Raw genomic sequence first — 14,840 nt, 5'->3', positions numbered from 1 at the left:
AGATGCTCAATTGGTTATGGATCAAGGTCTGGCTGGGCAAGTCAAGAATGGTGACAGAGTTGTTCTGAAGCCACTGCCTTGTTATTTTAGCGTTTGCTTAGGATCATTGTCTTGTTGGTAGGTGATCCTTCAGCCCTGTCTGAGGTCCAGAGCACTCTGGAGGAGGTTTTCATCCAGGATATATCTGTACTTCACATTCATTCTTCCTTCAATTGTAACCAGACCTATTGTTGCTGGAGTTGAAAAACACCCCGATAGCATAATGTTGCCATCACCATGTTTCACTGTTGGGATTGTATTTGGCAGATGATGAGCATTTTTCTCCACACATACTGCTTAGAATTAACACCAAAAACTTGAATCTTCATCTCATCAGACCAGAGAACTTTGTTTCTCACAAAGGATTTCATATGTCTTACCCTGAGGAGAGGCTTCCATCGGCACACTCTGCCCTGACTAGTGGAGGGCTGCAGTGATTTTGACAGTAGACTTTGTGGAACTTTCTCTTATCTCCTTACTGCATCTCTGGAACTTCGGGTTCCTCTTTACCTCTCTAATCATCCCAAACGTCTTTCATTTAAGGATTATGGAGGCCACTGTGCTATTAGAAACTTTGAGAGCTGCAGAAATTCCTTGTGCTGCTATATAACACTCACTCCATACAACTAAACACACTGCCATCTATAGTGTTTTATATATATATAAAATTTGGTATATTCTTTCTATTATGGGGGGGGGGGGGGGGGGGCAAACCGGCCTTTTGCTATAGGGCTGCATAATTTCTATGTGAGCCCCTACATATATATCACTTTTGTTTTACTATGTCAACCATAATTGACAACTGTTATTCAACGAGAACAGTCAGTCAGTCTGACCTGCTGCCAAATTCCAAAAGGGACAACATTGACATTTGTCAGAGTAATGCCACTTTTGTCCAGGTACCAAAACACTGGGCGTTCAGTTTTGCCAACAAATATTGGAACGTCTGGTCTTCTTTCAGAAAGATATGTCAATGTTGGATAACTGGAAAGAAAATTAAGCACAAGGATTGTGTTATCTGTCTCTGCAACATCATTCACTACACAAAGAAAAAACACAAAATAAACACTTGTGCATGAAAATATTGATTTTCAAGAATTGGATAGAAAGAATATACAGTAATTGAAGTGTAAGGGCAGACACACAACAGTAAAGATTGTTTGTCAAAAAGCTGCACTAAATGCAATACCTTAACCGGTTACGGGCCCTTTCCTGTTTTTTCATTTCCATTTTTCACTCCCCACCTTAAAAAACCTATAACTTTTTTATTTTTACACGTAAAGAGCAGTGTGACGGCTTGTTTTCTGCATAATAAATTGCACTTCATAGTGATGGTATTGAATAGTCCATGCCATGTACTGGGAAGCGGGAAAAAAATTCCAAATGCAGTGAAAATGGTGAAAAAACACATTTCCGCCGTTTTCTTGTGGGCTTGGATATTACGGCTTTCACTGTGCGCTCCAAATGACACATCTACTTAATTCTTTGGTTTGGTACGATCACGGGGTACCAAATTTGTATAGGTTTTATAATGTTTTCATACATTTACAAAAATTAAAACCTCCTGTACAAATTTTTTTTTTTATTTTGCCATCTTCTGGCGCTAATAACTTTTTTATACTTTGTTATACGGAGCTGTGGGTGGTGTAATTTTTTGCGACATTTGATAATATTTTCAATGATATCATGTTTAGGACTGTAGGACCTTTTGATCACGTTTTATAGATTTTTATAATATTTTTCAAAATGGCAAAAAAGTGCCATTTTCGACTTTGGGCGCTATTTTGTGTTATGGGGTTAAATGCAGTGAAATACCTTTAGTATATTTTGTTAGATCGGACTCGTCGATATCTAATGTGTTTATGATTTTTACTGTTTATTTATATTTATATCAGTTCTAGGGAAAGGGGGGTGATTTGAATTTTTAGGTTTTTTTATTATAATTTTTTAAAACTTTTTTTTATTTTTATTTTTGCTATTTTTCAGACTCCCTAGGGTACTTTAACCCTAGGTTGTCTGATCGATTCTATCATATACTGCCATACTTCAGTATGGCAGTATATGGGGATTTTCCTCCTCATTCATTACAATGAATGAGCCAGTGTGATGCAATCTATTAGCATCACACTTGCATCGTAAGCTTGTCTGGCCAAATGCTTAGAGACTGGAACTGAACTGACACGCTGAGTTCAGTTCTGGTCTCTAAGCATTCAGATTGGACATTCAGGCAACCTTATGATGTGAGTAAATTGCAGCACACTCACACGTGGGCAAGTAATAAATAGAGATGAGCGAACACTAAAATGCTCGGGTACTCGTTATTCGAGACGAACTTTTCCCGATGCTCGAGTGCTCGTCTCGAATAACGAACCCCATTGAAGTCAATGGGAGACTCGAGCATTTTTCAAGGGGACCAAGGCTCTGCACAGGGAAGCTTGGCCAAACACCTGGGAACCTCAGAAAAGGATGGAAACACCACGGAAATGGACAGGAAACAGCAGGGGCAGCATGCATGGATGCCTCTGAGGCTGCATAATCGCACCATTATGCCAAAATTATGGGCAACAGCATGGCCATGACAGAGTGACAGAATGAAGCTAGATAGCATCTAAAACATCCAATAATTGACCCTGACACTATAGGGGACGGCATGCAGAGGCAGCGGCAGCAGGCTAGAGAGTGTCATGGCGACATACCCTAAATGGACTCAGGCTTCAAACCAATGGGTGGCAGAGAGGAACCAAAGGAGGTGAGCAAGAAGCGCTCAAATAATATCGGTACATGATAAAAGTTTGCCAGTATATTTTGTGGATTACACAGCAGGGTGGCGACAAAGTTAACATGGAAGCCATGAAAACAACCCAAAATTCTGCCTGACACAGCTCGTTTGATAAGGGGACCATGTATGGAGGCAGTGAACTAGTAGTAGATTAAAGGTGCTGCAGTTAAAACTATGTTAGTTGGATCTTGGCATGGAGCTGGCGCTCCGCTGCCAGGCGAGCTTTCGCCAATCCAAGCCCCTGTCTCTAGGCTACTCCCCAAACAGCACTTCTAAGAACCTTTTGTATAAGATCAAGTGTAGTAGCGTTCTTATAAGTTTAGGATATGCCGGGTGAGGGGAATGTAAACAGATGCGCAAGAAGCGCTGAAATAATATCCCTAAATGGTAAAAGTTTGCAAGTATATTTTGGGGATTACACAGCAGGGTGGCGACAAAGTTAACAACTTTGATGTGGAATGCCCTGTAATAGCTCTTGGGCGGTGTGCCTTTTATCGCCTAGGCTCAGCAGTTTCAGCACCGCCTGCTGTCGCTTAGCGACGGCACTGCTGCTGTGCCTAGAGCTACCGACTGATGGCGCCATGCCCACGGATGGTAATTCGGAGGAGGAGGAGGTGGAGGAGGGGTGGGAGGAGGTATAGTAGGCCTTTGAGACCTGGACCGAGGTAGGCCCCGCAATTCTCTGCGTCGGCAGTATATGACCAGCCCCAGGGTCAGACTCGGTCCCAGCCTGCACCAAGTTAAGTGTAGTAGCGTTCTCATAAGTTTGGGATATGGCGGGTGAGGGGAATGTAAACAGATGCGCAAGAAGCGCATGATGCGCATGGAGCTGGCGTTCCGCTGCCAGGCGAGCTTTCGCCAATCCAAGCCCCTGTCTCTAGGCTACTCCCCAAACAGCACTTCTAAGAACCTTTTGTATAAGATCAAGTGTAGTAGCGTTCTTATAAGTTTAGGATATGCCGGGTGAGGGGAATGTAAACAGATGCGCAAGAAGCGCTGAAATAATATCCCTAAATGGTAAAAGTTTGCCAGTATATTTTGTGGATAACACAGCAGGGTGGCGACAAAGTTAACAACTTTGATGTGGAATCCATGAAAACAACCCAAATTTCTGCCTGACACACCTCGTTTGATAAAGGGACGATGTATGGAGGCAGCTATATGGACGACTTTTGGAGGTAGCAATGGAGACAACGTGTGGAGGCTGCTATGGAGACAATTTAATTTGGATAGTGCCTGTATGTGGCAGTCCCAAACATTTTTCAAACCAGAGGAGCAGGTAGGTGGCCCTCCAGTAAAATGGGATAGATTGAGTGCCTGTATGTGGCAGTCCCAAAAATGTTTCAAACCAGAGGAGCAGGTAGGTGGCCCTCCAGTAAAATGGAATAGATTGAGTGCCTGTATGTGGCAGTCCCAAAAATTGTTCAAACCAGAGGAGCAGGTAGGTGGCCCTCCAGTAAAATGGAATAGATTGAGTGCCTGTATGTGGCAGTCCCAAAAATTGTTCAAACCAGAGGAGCAGGTAGGTGGCCCTGCAGTAAAATGGAATAGATTGAGTGCCTGTATGTGGCAGTCCCAAAAATTGTTCAAACCAGAGGAGCAGGTAGGTGGCCCTGCAGTAAAATGGAATAGATTGAGTGCCTGTATGTGGCAGTCCCAAAAATGTTTCAAACCAGAGGAGCAGGTAGGTGGCCCTGCAGTAAAATGGAATAGATTGAGTGCCTGTATGTGGCAGTCCCAAAAATTGTTCAAACCAGAGGAGCAGGTAGGTGGCCCTGCAGTAAAATGGAATAGATTGAGTGCCTGTATGTGGCAGTCCCAAAAATGTTTCAAACCAGAGGAGCAGGTAGGTGGCCCTCCAGTAAAATGGAATAGATTGAGTGCCTGTATGTGGCAGTCCCAAAAATTGTTCAAACCAGAGGAGCAGGTAGGTGGCCCTGCAGTAAAATGGAATAGATTGAGTGCCTGTATGTGGCACTCACAAAAATTGTTTCAAACAGAGGACCGGGTAGGTGGCCCTCCAGAAAAATTAAATGCATGAAGTACTATAGCAAGAGCCAGTGGGCCCTGTCAAAAAATAGCCAGTTTCCTCTGCTTTACTGTACAAAGAGGAGGAGAAGGAGGAAAATGAGGAGGAGGAGGAGGAGTGGATCAATTATTCAGGTTGAGCTTCCTTCACCTGGTGGAGATTGGAAATTCTGAGAAATCCAGCCTTTATTCATTTTAATAAGCGTCAGCCTGTCAGCGCTGTCAGTCGACAGGCGTGTACGCTTATCGGTGATGATGCCACCAGCTGCACTGAAAACCCGCTCGGACAAGACGCTAGCGGCAGGGCAGGCAAGAACCTCCAAGGCGTACAGCGCCAGTTCGTGCCACATGTCCAGCTTTGAAACCCAGTAGTTGTAGGGAGCTGTGTGATCATTTAGGACGATGGTATGGTCAGCTACGTACTCCCTCACCATCTTTCTGTAAAGATCAGCCCTACTCTGCCGAGACTGGGGACAGGTGACAGTGTCTTGCTGGGGTGACATAAAGCTGGCAAAAGCCTTGTAAAGCGTACCCTTGCCAGTGCTGGACAAGCTGCCTGCTCGCCTACTCTCCCTCGCTACTTGTCCCGCAGAACTACGCACTCTGCCGCTAGCGCTGTCAGAAGGGAAATACTGTTTCAGCTTGTGCACCAGGGCCTGCTGGTATTCATGCATTCTCACACTCCTTTCCTCTCCAGGGATGAGAGTGGGAAGATTTTGCTTGTACCGTGGGTCCAGGAGAGTGAACACCCAGTAATCGGTGCTGGAATAAATTCTTTGAACGCGAGGGTCACGGGATAGGCAGCCTAGCATGAAATCTGCCATATGCGCCAGAGTACCAACGCGTAAGAATTCACTCCCCTCACTGGCCTGACTGTCCATTTCCTCCTCCTCCAACTCCTCCAACTCCTCTTCTTCTGCCCATACACGCTGAACAGTGAAGGACTCAACAATGGTCCCCTCTTGTGTCTCGCCAACATTCTCCTCCTCTTCCTCCTCATCCTCCTCCACCTCCACCTCCTCCGATATGCGCTGAGAAACAGACCTCAGGGTGCTTTGGCTATCAACAAGGGAATATTCTTCCCCCGTCTCTTGTGACGAGCGCAAAGCTTCCGACTTCATGCTGACCAGAGAGTTTTTCAACAGGCCAAGCAGCGGGATGGTGAGGCTGATGATGGCGGCATCGCCACTGACCATCTGTGTTGACTCCTCAAAGTTACTCAGCACCTGACAGATATCAGACATCCACGTCCACTCCTCATTGTAGACTTGAGGAAGCTGACTGACCTGACTACCAGTTCTGGTGGAAGTTGACATCTGGCAGTCTACAATCGCTCTGCGCTGCTGGTAAACTCTGGATAACATGGTCAGTGTTGAATTCCACCTCGTGGGCACGTCGCACAACAGTCGGTGAGCGGGCAGTTGGAGGCGGCGCTGCGCTGCCCTGAGAGTGGCAGCATCTGGGCTGGACTTCCTGAAATGCGCACAGATGCGGCGCACCTTCGTGAGCAAATCAGACAGATTGGGGTATGTCTTGAGGAAACGCTGCACTATCAGATTTAACACATGGGCCAGGCATGGCACATGTGTCAGTCTGCTCAGTTGCAGAGCCGCCACCAGGTTACGGCCGTTGTCACACACAACCATTCCCGGCTTGAGGTTCAGCGGTGCCAGCCACAGATCAGTCTGCGCCGTGATGCCCTGTAATAGCTCTTGGGCGGTGTGCCTTTTGTCGCCTAGGCTCAGCAGTTTGAGCACCGCCTGCTGTCGCTTAGCGACGGCACTGCTGCTGTGCCTAGAGCTACCGACTGATGGCGCCGTGCCCACGGATGGTAGTTCGGAGGAGGAGGTGGAGGAGGGGTGGGAGGAGGAGGAGGCATAGTAGGCCTGAAACACCTGGACCGAGGTAGGCCCCGCAATCCTCGGCGTCGGCAGTATATGAGCAGCCCCAGGGTCAGACTCGGTCCCAGCCTCCACCAAGTTAACCCAATGTGCCGTCAGCGATATATAGTGGCCCTGCCCGGCAGCACTCGTCCACGTGTCCGTGGTCAGGTGGACCTTGTCAGAAACGGCGTTGGTCAGGGCACGGATGATGTTGTCTGACACGTGCTGGTGCAGGGCTGGGACGGCACATCGGGAAAAGTAGTGGCGGCTGGGGACCGAATACCGAGGGGCGGCCGCCGCCATGAGGTTGCGAAAGGCCTCGGTCTCTACTAGCCTATAGGGCAGCATCTCCAGGCTAAGCAATCTGGAGATGTGCACATTAAGGGCTTGGGCGTGCGGGTGGGTTGCACTATATTTGCGTTTCCGCTCCAGCGTCTGGGGTATGGAGAGCTGAACGCTGGTGGATGCTGTGGAGGATCGTGGAGGCGACGATGGGGTTTTTGTGGCAGGGTCCTGGGCAGGGGGCTGACTAGCAGCTGACACAGGGGAAGGAGCAGTGGTGTGCACGGCCGGAGGTGAACGGGCTTGTTGCCACTGAGTGGGGTGCTTAGCATTCATATGCCTGCGCATACTGGTGGTAGTTAAGCTAGTAGTGGTGGAACCCCTGCTGAGCCTGGTTTGGCAAATGTTGCACACCACAGTCCGTCGGTCATCCGGTGTTTCCTTAAAGAACCTCCACACTTCTGAAGATCTAGCCCTCGCCGCAAGAGCCCTCACCACGGGAGCTTCACTAGTTGACAGTGGCGCTGATGCACCAGCTCTGGCCCTGCCTCTCCGTCTGGCCCCACCACTGCCTCTTCCAACCTGTTCAGGTCGAGGACTCTCCTCCGTCTCAGAAGCACTGTGTTCACCCGGCCTCTCAACCCAGCTTGGGTCTGTCACCTCATCATCCTCCGATCCCTCAGTCTGCTCCCCCCTCGGACTTCCTGCCCTGACAACAACTTCCCCACTGTCTGACAACCGTGTCTCCTCATCGTCGGACACCTCTTTACACACTTCCACTACGTCAAGAAGGTCATCATCACCCACAGACTGTGACTGGTGGAAAACCTGGGCATCGGAAAATTGCTCAGCAGCAACCGGACAAGTGGTTTGTGACTGTGGGAAGGGTCCAGAAAACAGTTCCTCAGAGTATGCCGGTTCAAATGCCAAATTTTCCTGGGAGGGGGCAGACTGGGGGGGAGGAGGCTGAGGTGCAGGAGCTGGAGGAGTGGCGATTTCGGTGACATGGGTGGACTGCGTGGAAGACTGACTGGTGGTGGACAAATTGCTCGAAGCATTGTCAGCAATCCACGACATCACCTGTTCGCACTGTTCTGGCCTCAACAGTGCTCTACCACGAGTCCCAGTAACTTCAGACATGAACCTAGGGAGTGTAGCTCTGCGGCGTTCCCCTGCTCCCTCATCAGCAGGTGGTGTCTCACCCCGCCCAGGACCACGGCCTCTGACCCCTGCAGTAGTTGGACGCCCACGTCCCCGCCCTCGTCCTCTACCCCTAGCCCTCGGGTTAAACGTTTTTAAAATGAGAGTTATAACTTTATTTTTTTTTTTACTTTTTTTTGTTTTTTTTTGTGTTTTTTTTTTTTTTTTTGTGTTTTTTGTTTTTTTTTGAGTTTTTAAAACCAAACAATGCTATCCTATTGCTATGGCTATTTTCTAGCCAAGTATCAAAGGAAGCACAGTACTATGCCAGATGAGATGACACTGAGTTATTGCCTAATAGAAATCCAACCCCTACTGAATTTTGCCACTTCGGCCTTTGCTATGGATATGTGCGCCACTAAGCGCAGAACACAGCGGTCGCAAGTCCCACTACAAATTGCTCAGAATTGGCAAGTACATGCACTGCAGAAACTACAGCCACCAGCAGATCAACCAGAAATCAAATATATAGAACGCTACTGTAGGCTTCAAGATCAAGAAGCTGTTTGTATTCTCCTATGGCTATTTTCTAGCCAAGTATCAAAGGAAGCACAGTACTATGCCGGATGAGATGACACTGAGTTATTGCCTAATAGAAATCCAACCCCTACTGAATTTTGCCACTTCGGCCTTTGCTATGGATATGTGCGCCACTAAGCGCAGAACACAGCGGTCGCAAGTCCCACTACAAATTGCTCAGAATTGGCAAGTACATGCACTGCAGAAACTACAGCCACCAGCAGATCAACCAGAAATCAAATATATAGAACGCTACTGTAGGCTTCAAGATCAAGAAGCTGTTTGTATTCTCCTATGGCTATTTTCTAGCCAAGTATCAAAGGAAGCACAGTACTATGCCGGATGAGATGACACTGAGTTATTGCCTAATAGAAATCCAACCCCTACTGAATTTTGCCACTTCGGCCTTTGCTATGGATATGTGCGCCACTAAGCGCAGAACACAGCGGTCGCAAGTCCCACTACAAATTGCTCAGAATTGGCAAGTACATGCACTGCAGAAACTACAGCCACCAGCAGATCAACCAGAAATCAAATATATAGAACGCTACTGTAGGCTTCAAGAAGCTGTTTGTATTCTCCTATGGCTATTTTCTAGCCAAGTATCAAAGGAAGCACAGTACTATGCCAGATGAGATGACACTGAGTTATTGCCTAATAGAAATCCAACCCCTACTGAATTTTGCCACTTCAGCCTTTGCTATGGATATGTGCGCCACTAAGCGCAGAACACAGCGGTCGCAAGTCTCACTACAAATTGCTCAGAATTGGCAAGTACATGCACTGCAGAAACTACAGCCACCAGCAGATCAACCAGAAATCAAATATATAGAATGCTACTGTAGGCTTCAAGAAGCTGTTTGTATTCTCCTATGGCTATTTTCTAGCCAAGTATCAAAGGAAGCACAGTACTATGCCAGATGAGATGACACTGAGTTATTGCCTAATAGAAATCCAACCCCTACTGAATTTTGCCACTTCAGCCTTTGCTATGGATATGTGCGCCACTAAGCGCAGAACACAGCGGTCGCAAGTCTCACTACAAATTGCTCAGAATTGGCAAGTACATGCACTGCAGAAACTACAGCCACCAGCAGATCAACCAGAAATCAAATATATAGAACGCTACTGTAGGCTTCAAGAAGCTGTTTGTATTCTCCTATGGCTATTTTCTAGCCAAGTATCAAAGGAAGCACAGTACTATGCCAGATGAGATGACACTGAGTTATTGCCTAATAGAAATCCAACCCCTACTTAATTTTGCCACTTCAGCCTTTGCTATGGATATGTGCGCCACTAAGCGCAGAACACAGCGGTCGCAAGTCTCACTACAAATTGCTCAGAATTGGCAAGTACATGCACTGCAGAAACTACAGCCACCAGCAGATCAACCAGAAATCAAATATATAGAACGCTACTGTAGGCTTCAAGAAGCTGTTTGTATTCTCCTATGGCTATTTTCTAGCCAAGTATCAAAGGAAGCACACTACTATGCCAGATGAGATGACACTGAGTTATTGCCTAATAGAAATCCAACCCCTACTGAATTTTCCCACTTCGGTCTTTGCTATGGATATGTGTGCCACTAAGAGCTAAACACAACGGTAGCAAGTCCCCCTGCTAATTCCTCACAAAATGGTAAAAGATGCAAATTAAAATAAAAAAAGTAGAACGTTATTGTAGCCCTAAGAAGGGCTGTTGGGTTCTTTGAGAATCACTCCTGCCTAACAGTAAGCTAATAGAACACCCTAACGCTTTCCCTGAGCAGCAGCAGCTCTCTCCCTAGCGGCATCCAGAGACAGAATGATCCGAGCAGCGCGGCCAGCGGCTAGTCTATCCCAGGGTCACCTGATCTGGCCAGCCAACCACTGCTATCGACGTGTAAGGGTACCACGTCATGCTGGGTGGAGTGCAGAGTCTCCTGGCTTGTGATTGGCTCTGTTTCTGGCCGCCAAAAAGCAAAACGGCGGGAGCTGCCATTTTCTCGAGCGGGCGAAGTATTCGTCCGAGTAACGAGCAGTTTCGAGTACCCTAATGCTCGACCGAGCATCAAGCTCGGACGAGCATGTTCGCTCATCTCTAGTAATAAACTATTAAAAAAAATGTACTATTCATGAGAAATGTGTTCCATGCTGAACATACATACCTTAGGTGATCAGAGTGCATGTGACTTATGTAAATTAAATCAGCACGGCACAATCTCTCCAACCAATCTAAAGGCGGTTCATGAAGCAACCACCATCCTCGAGCAAAGGCTGGTCCAGTCAGCCAAGGATCAAAGACCATGTATGTATCACCCAGTTTTAACTCCATGCAGGCATGAGTAAGATAGGTAATCTGTAAAAACATTGGTAAAACATTTGTCACTGTAAGGCCCCTTCCACACGCGCAGAACTTGCATTGCACTCTGTCCCATTGTATTCAATGGGTCTTTCTTCATTAGCGTTGGTTTTCACGCACGTGCTTGCGTTCGTTTTCACGCGCGTCAAAATCGCAGCATGCTCTACTTTTGCGTGTCACGCGCGTTTTTCCCGCCCCATTCAAGTCTATGGAGATGCATCAAGAACGCATTGCACTCGCAATCATTGCAAGTGCAATGCGAGTGCAATGCGTTTTAAACATAAGGGTTGCTAGGTGACCAGAATAACAGTATTTCCCCTGCTCGAGAACGATCATTTAATTAAAAAAACACAATGAAGAACAGTGAAGAATAGAATAAAAACAGTGAACACAGTGAACGCAGGATCATTTAAGAGAAAAACACAGTGCAGAACACAGTGCAGAATAGATTACAGATGTTCGGCACATCTGCTTACTTGTCGGGAGATACGCGCAGAACGGTGCGCCCAAAATAGCATGTGAAGAACAATATATATGTGTGAAGAACACATTGCAGATGTATTTAAACATCTGCAATGTGTTCTTCACACACACATATATATTGTTCTTCACATGCTATTTTGGGCGCACCGCTCCACGCGTATCTCCTGACAAGTAAGCAGATGTGCCGAACATCTGTAATCTATTCTGCACTGTGTTCTGCACTGTGTTTTTCTCTTAAATGATCATGTGTTCACTGTTTTTATTCTATTCTTCACTGTTCTTCACATCTGCTAACTTGTCGGGAGATAATATACACGGGGAACAGTGAAGAATAGATCGCAGATGTTTGCAACTTATCAGAAGACATTATTTTTCAATTAAATAACACATTTTAATCCCAAACCATGGTCCCTTTGAAAAATGCTCGAGTCTCCCATTGACTCGCGCGTGAAAAACACGCCGAAAACGCAAAAAAACCGCTAACAACACGCGCGTGAAAAACGCAAAAACGCTAATTACTCCAAGGAAAAATGGAACAAAAACGCAGCCAAAAACGTCAGTTTTTCACGCATTGCACCCTGACGTGAAATGCAACGCTAGTGTGGAAGGGGCCTTATTCTCCATTAATCCACTTTGTTTATTTAATACATATATGGCAACATTACCTGGAAGAAAAAGTACTGAACTTCTTAGATTTGTGTAGATTTTTGCATTTATTGTTATCACAATTAAACTGTAGAGAAACATAATAAAGTAAGAGCATACAAACAGCTACATCCCTCCTGTCTTTTCTTTAGCATATTCAGTAAACATTCACAGTGCAGGAGAAATAAAACAACCCTTGAATGTAATAAACTATCAATTCTCCTTTTGTTACAATCACCTCCAATGTTTCCTGCAATTATACACATTTACCAAATGGAGAAGCTATTTATGGGATGTTTTATGTGCCAGAGCATAATGATAAAGTTTAGGTCCTAATCCCAAGACAGCAAAGCAGCCCAAAACAAAATCATCCCCAATGTTTAATAGTTCATCACAATATAATTTAGGATTTATGAAAAGGGCTTTGGAACCGCACTGTTTAGGCACTGATCTTTTCTGTTAAAAGCCATTGTCAAGCTGAACTGTGGCATCTAAACCACTGCACCCAACTTTGTTATCAGAGAAAGAGACAGAAGCTGTGGTAAGTGTAATGAATTTTGTTGTTCTAAGCCACACATTTGTGCTGCCTTTAACCCCAATAACTAGTATTCCTACACTTAATAATGCCCCCTTTAGTGTCCAGTGTTTTATGTAAAATACAATTAATGATCACATATATAATGTACACTCACCGGCCACTTTATTAAGTACACCATGCTAGTAACGGGTTGGACCCCCTTTTGCCTTCAGAACTGCCTCAATTCTTCGTGGCATAGATTCAACAAGGTGCTGGAAGCATTCCTCAGAGATTTTGGTCCATATTGACATGATGGCATCAAACAGTTGCCGCAGATTTGTTGGCTGCACATCCACGATGCGAATCTCCCGTTCCACCACATCCCAAAGATGCTCTATTGGATTGAGATCTGGTGACTGTGGAGGCCATTTGAGTACAGTGAACTCATTGTCATGTTCAAGAAACCAGTCTGAGATGATTCCAGCTTTATGACATGGCGCATTATCCTGCTGAAAGTAGCCATCAGATGTTGGGTACATTGTGGTCATAAAGGGATGGACATGGTCAGCAACAATACTCAGGTAGGCTGTGGCGTTGCAACAATGCTCAATTGGTACCAAGGGGCCCAAAGAGTGCCAAGAAAATATTCCCCACACCATGACACCACCACCACCGGCCTGAACCGTTGATACAAGGCAGGATGGATCCATGCTTTCATGTTGTTGACGCCAAATTCTGACCCTACCATCCAATGTCGCAGCAGAAATCGAGACTCATCAGACCAGGCAACGTTTTTCCAATCTTCTACTGTCCAATTTCGATGAGCTTGTGCAAATTGTAGCCTCAGTTTCCTGTTCTTAGCTGAAAGGAGTGGCACCCGGTGTGGTCTTCTGCTGCTGTAGCCCATCTGCCTCAAAGTTCGACGTACTGTGCGTTCAGAGATGCTCTTCTGCCTACCTTGGTTGTAACGAGTGGCGATTTGAGTCACTGTTGCCTTTCTATCAGCTCGAACCAGTCTGCCCATTCTCCTCTGACCTCTGGCATCAACAAGGCATTTCCGCCCATTCTCTGTAAACCCTAGAGATGGTTGTGCATGAAAATCCCAGTAGATCAGCAATTTCTGGCACCAACAACTATGGAACGTTCAAAGGCACTCAAATCACCTTTCTTCCCCATACTGATGCTCGGTTTGAACTGCAGGAGAATGTCTTGACCATGTCTACATGCCTAAGTGCACTGAGTTGCCGCCATGTGATTGGCTGATTAGAAATTATGTGTTAACGAGCAGTTGGGCAGGTGTACCTAATAAAGTAGCCGGTGAGTGTACATTTCACATATGTATTATATAGATGACATGTCATGTGTTTGTACAATTTACCATTAAAACCTGGGACAAAGGGAATGTCTTGTATGATCCTGACTTTTGGAAACTTGTAGTGGAATTATCCTTCCCTTTGTGTTCTTGTAAATTGTTCTTGAAAATCAACTTAAGAACAAACCTATAGGGTGAGATTTATCATTGGTTTTGCTGGACTTTGCTTGGTGTATAAAAGTATATAAGGCACTTTACCTGAAGTTCCCCAATTTCAAGATCTTTTGGAAGTTGAGGGTCCATATCCCAGGGATTTGGTGGATTTAATTCAACAAGTAAAATACCATCTTTTTCATCTTTCTCAATGACTGAAAATATAAATAAAAATATTGCATAACAATAAGCCAATTTCAAATAGCAAATTCAAGAATGTTGCTATGTGAAGGAAGATGGAAGATTATATGAAGAGTGACAGAGAAGTTGGTCCTGATCTAAGAAGCTTGCAAGGTTGATGGATGGGGGTGTATTTTGAATAATACTACTTTACCATTTGTCATATCAGACAGTCTATATACTGACTGTCACAGTTGACAGCGTCTCACAGAACACATTTTATTTTGTGTTTTGGATATATTCACTGTTTAAATGAATAAAACAGTTTTAAAAATTGATAAATGGCAAAATCTAGCTGGAAGTTCCAAATCCAGAATACACTGAACCAAAAAGGCAAACCAAAAAAATGAAAATTTAAAAACAAGGTGTAGGTGATACACATAAATCCAAACGTGGCTATATGGAGAAGCAGACAAATAC

General features: G+C 45.5%; 1 protein-coding gene across 1 annotated transcript in view; it reads right to left on the bottom strand.

The window, feature by feature from the left end:
- Window positions 1–14,393, bottom strand: part of LOC140134052 (cytidine monophosphate-N-acetylneuraminic acid hydroxylase-like) — a 90,193-nt gene extending 75,800 nt beyond the window's left edge. Inside the window, exons 1-3 of the mRNA XM_072154714.1 lie at window positions 14,286–14,393; window positions 10,877–11,067; window positions 876–1,023 (exon numbers count right to left, since the gene is read on the bottom strand). Of these exons, the coding sequence (XP_072010815.1) occupies window positions 876–1,023; window positions 10,877–11,067; window positions 14,286–14,330 (384 nt within the window). The 5' untranslated portion in view covers window positions 14,331–14,393. The remainder of the gene's footprint in view (window positions 1–875; window positions 1,024–10,876; window positions 11,068–14,285) is intronic.
- Between the last annotated feature and the right edge of the window lie 447 nt (window positions 14,394–14,840).

The sequence above is a fragment of the Engystomops pustulosus genome, chromosome 5 (genome assembly GCF_040894005.1).
Source record: "Engystomops pustulosus chromosome 5, aEngPut4.maternal, whole genome shotgun sequence".
NCBI classification, from domain to species: Eukaryota; Metazoa; Chordata; class Amphibia; order Anura; family Leptodactylidae; genus Engystomops; species Engystomops pustulosus.
Note: the sequence above shows the minus strand (reverse complement) of the source record. Positions and strands in the feature narration are given on the sequence as shown.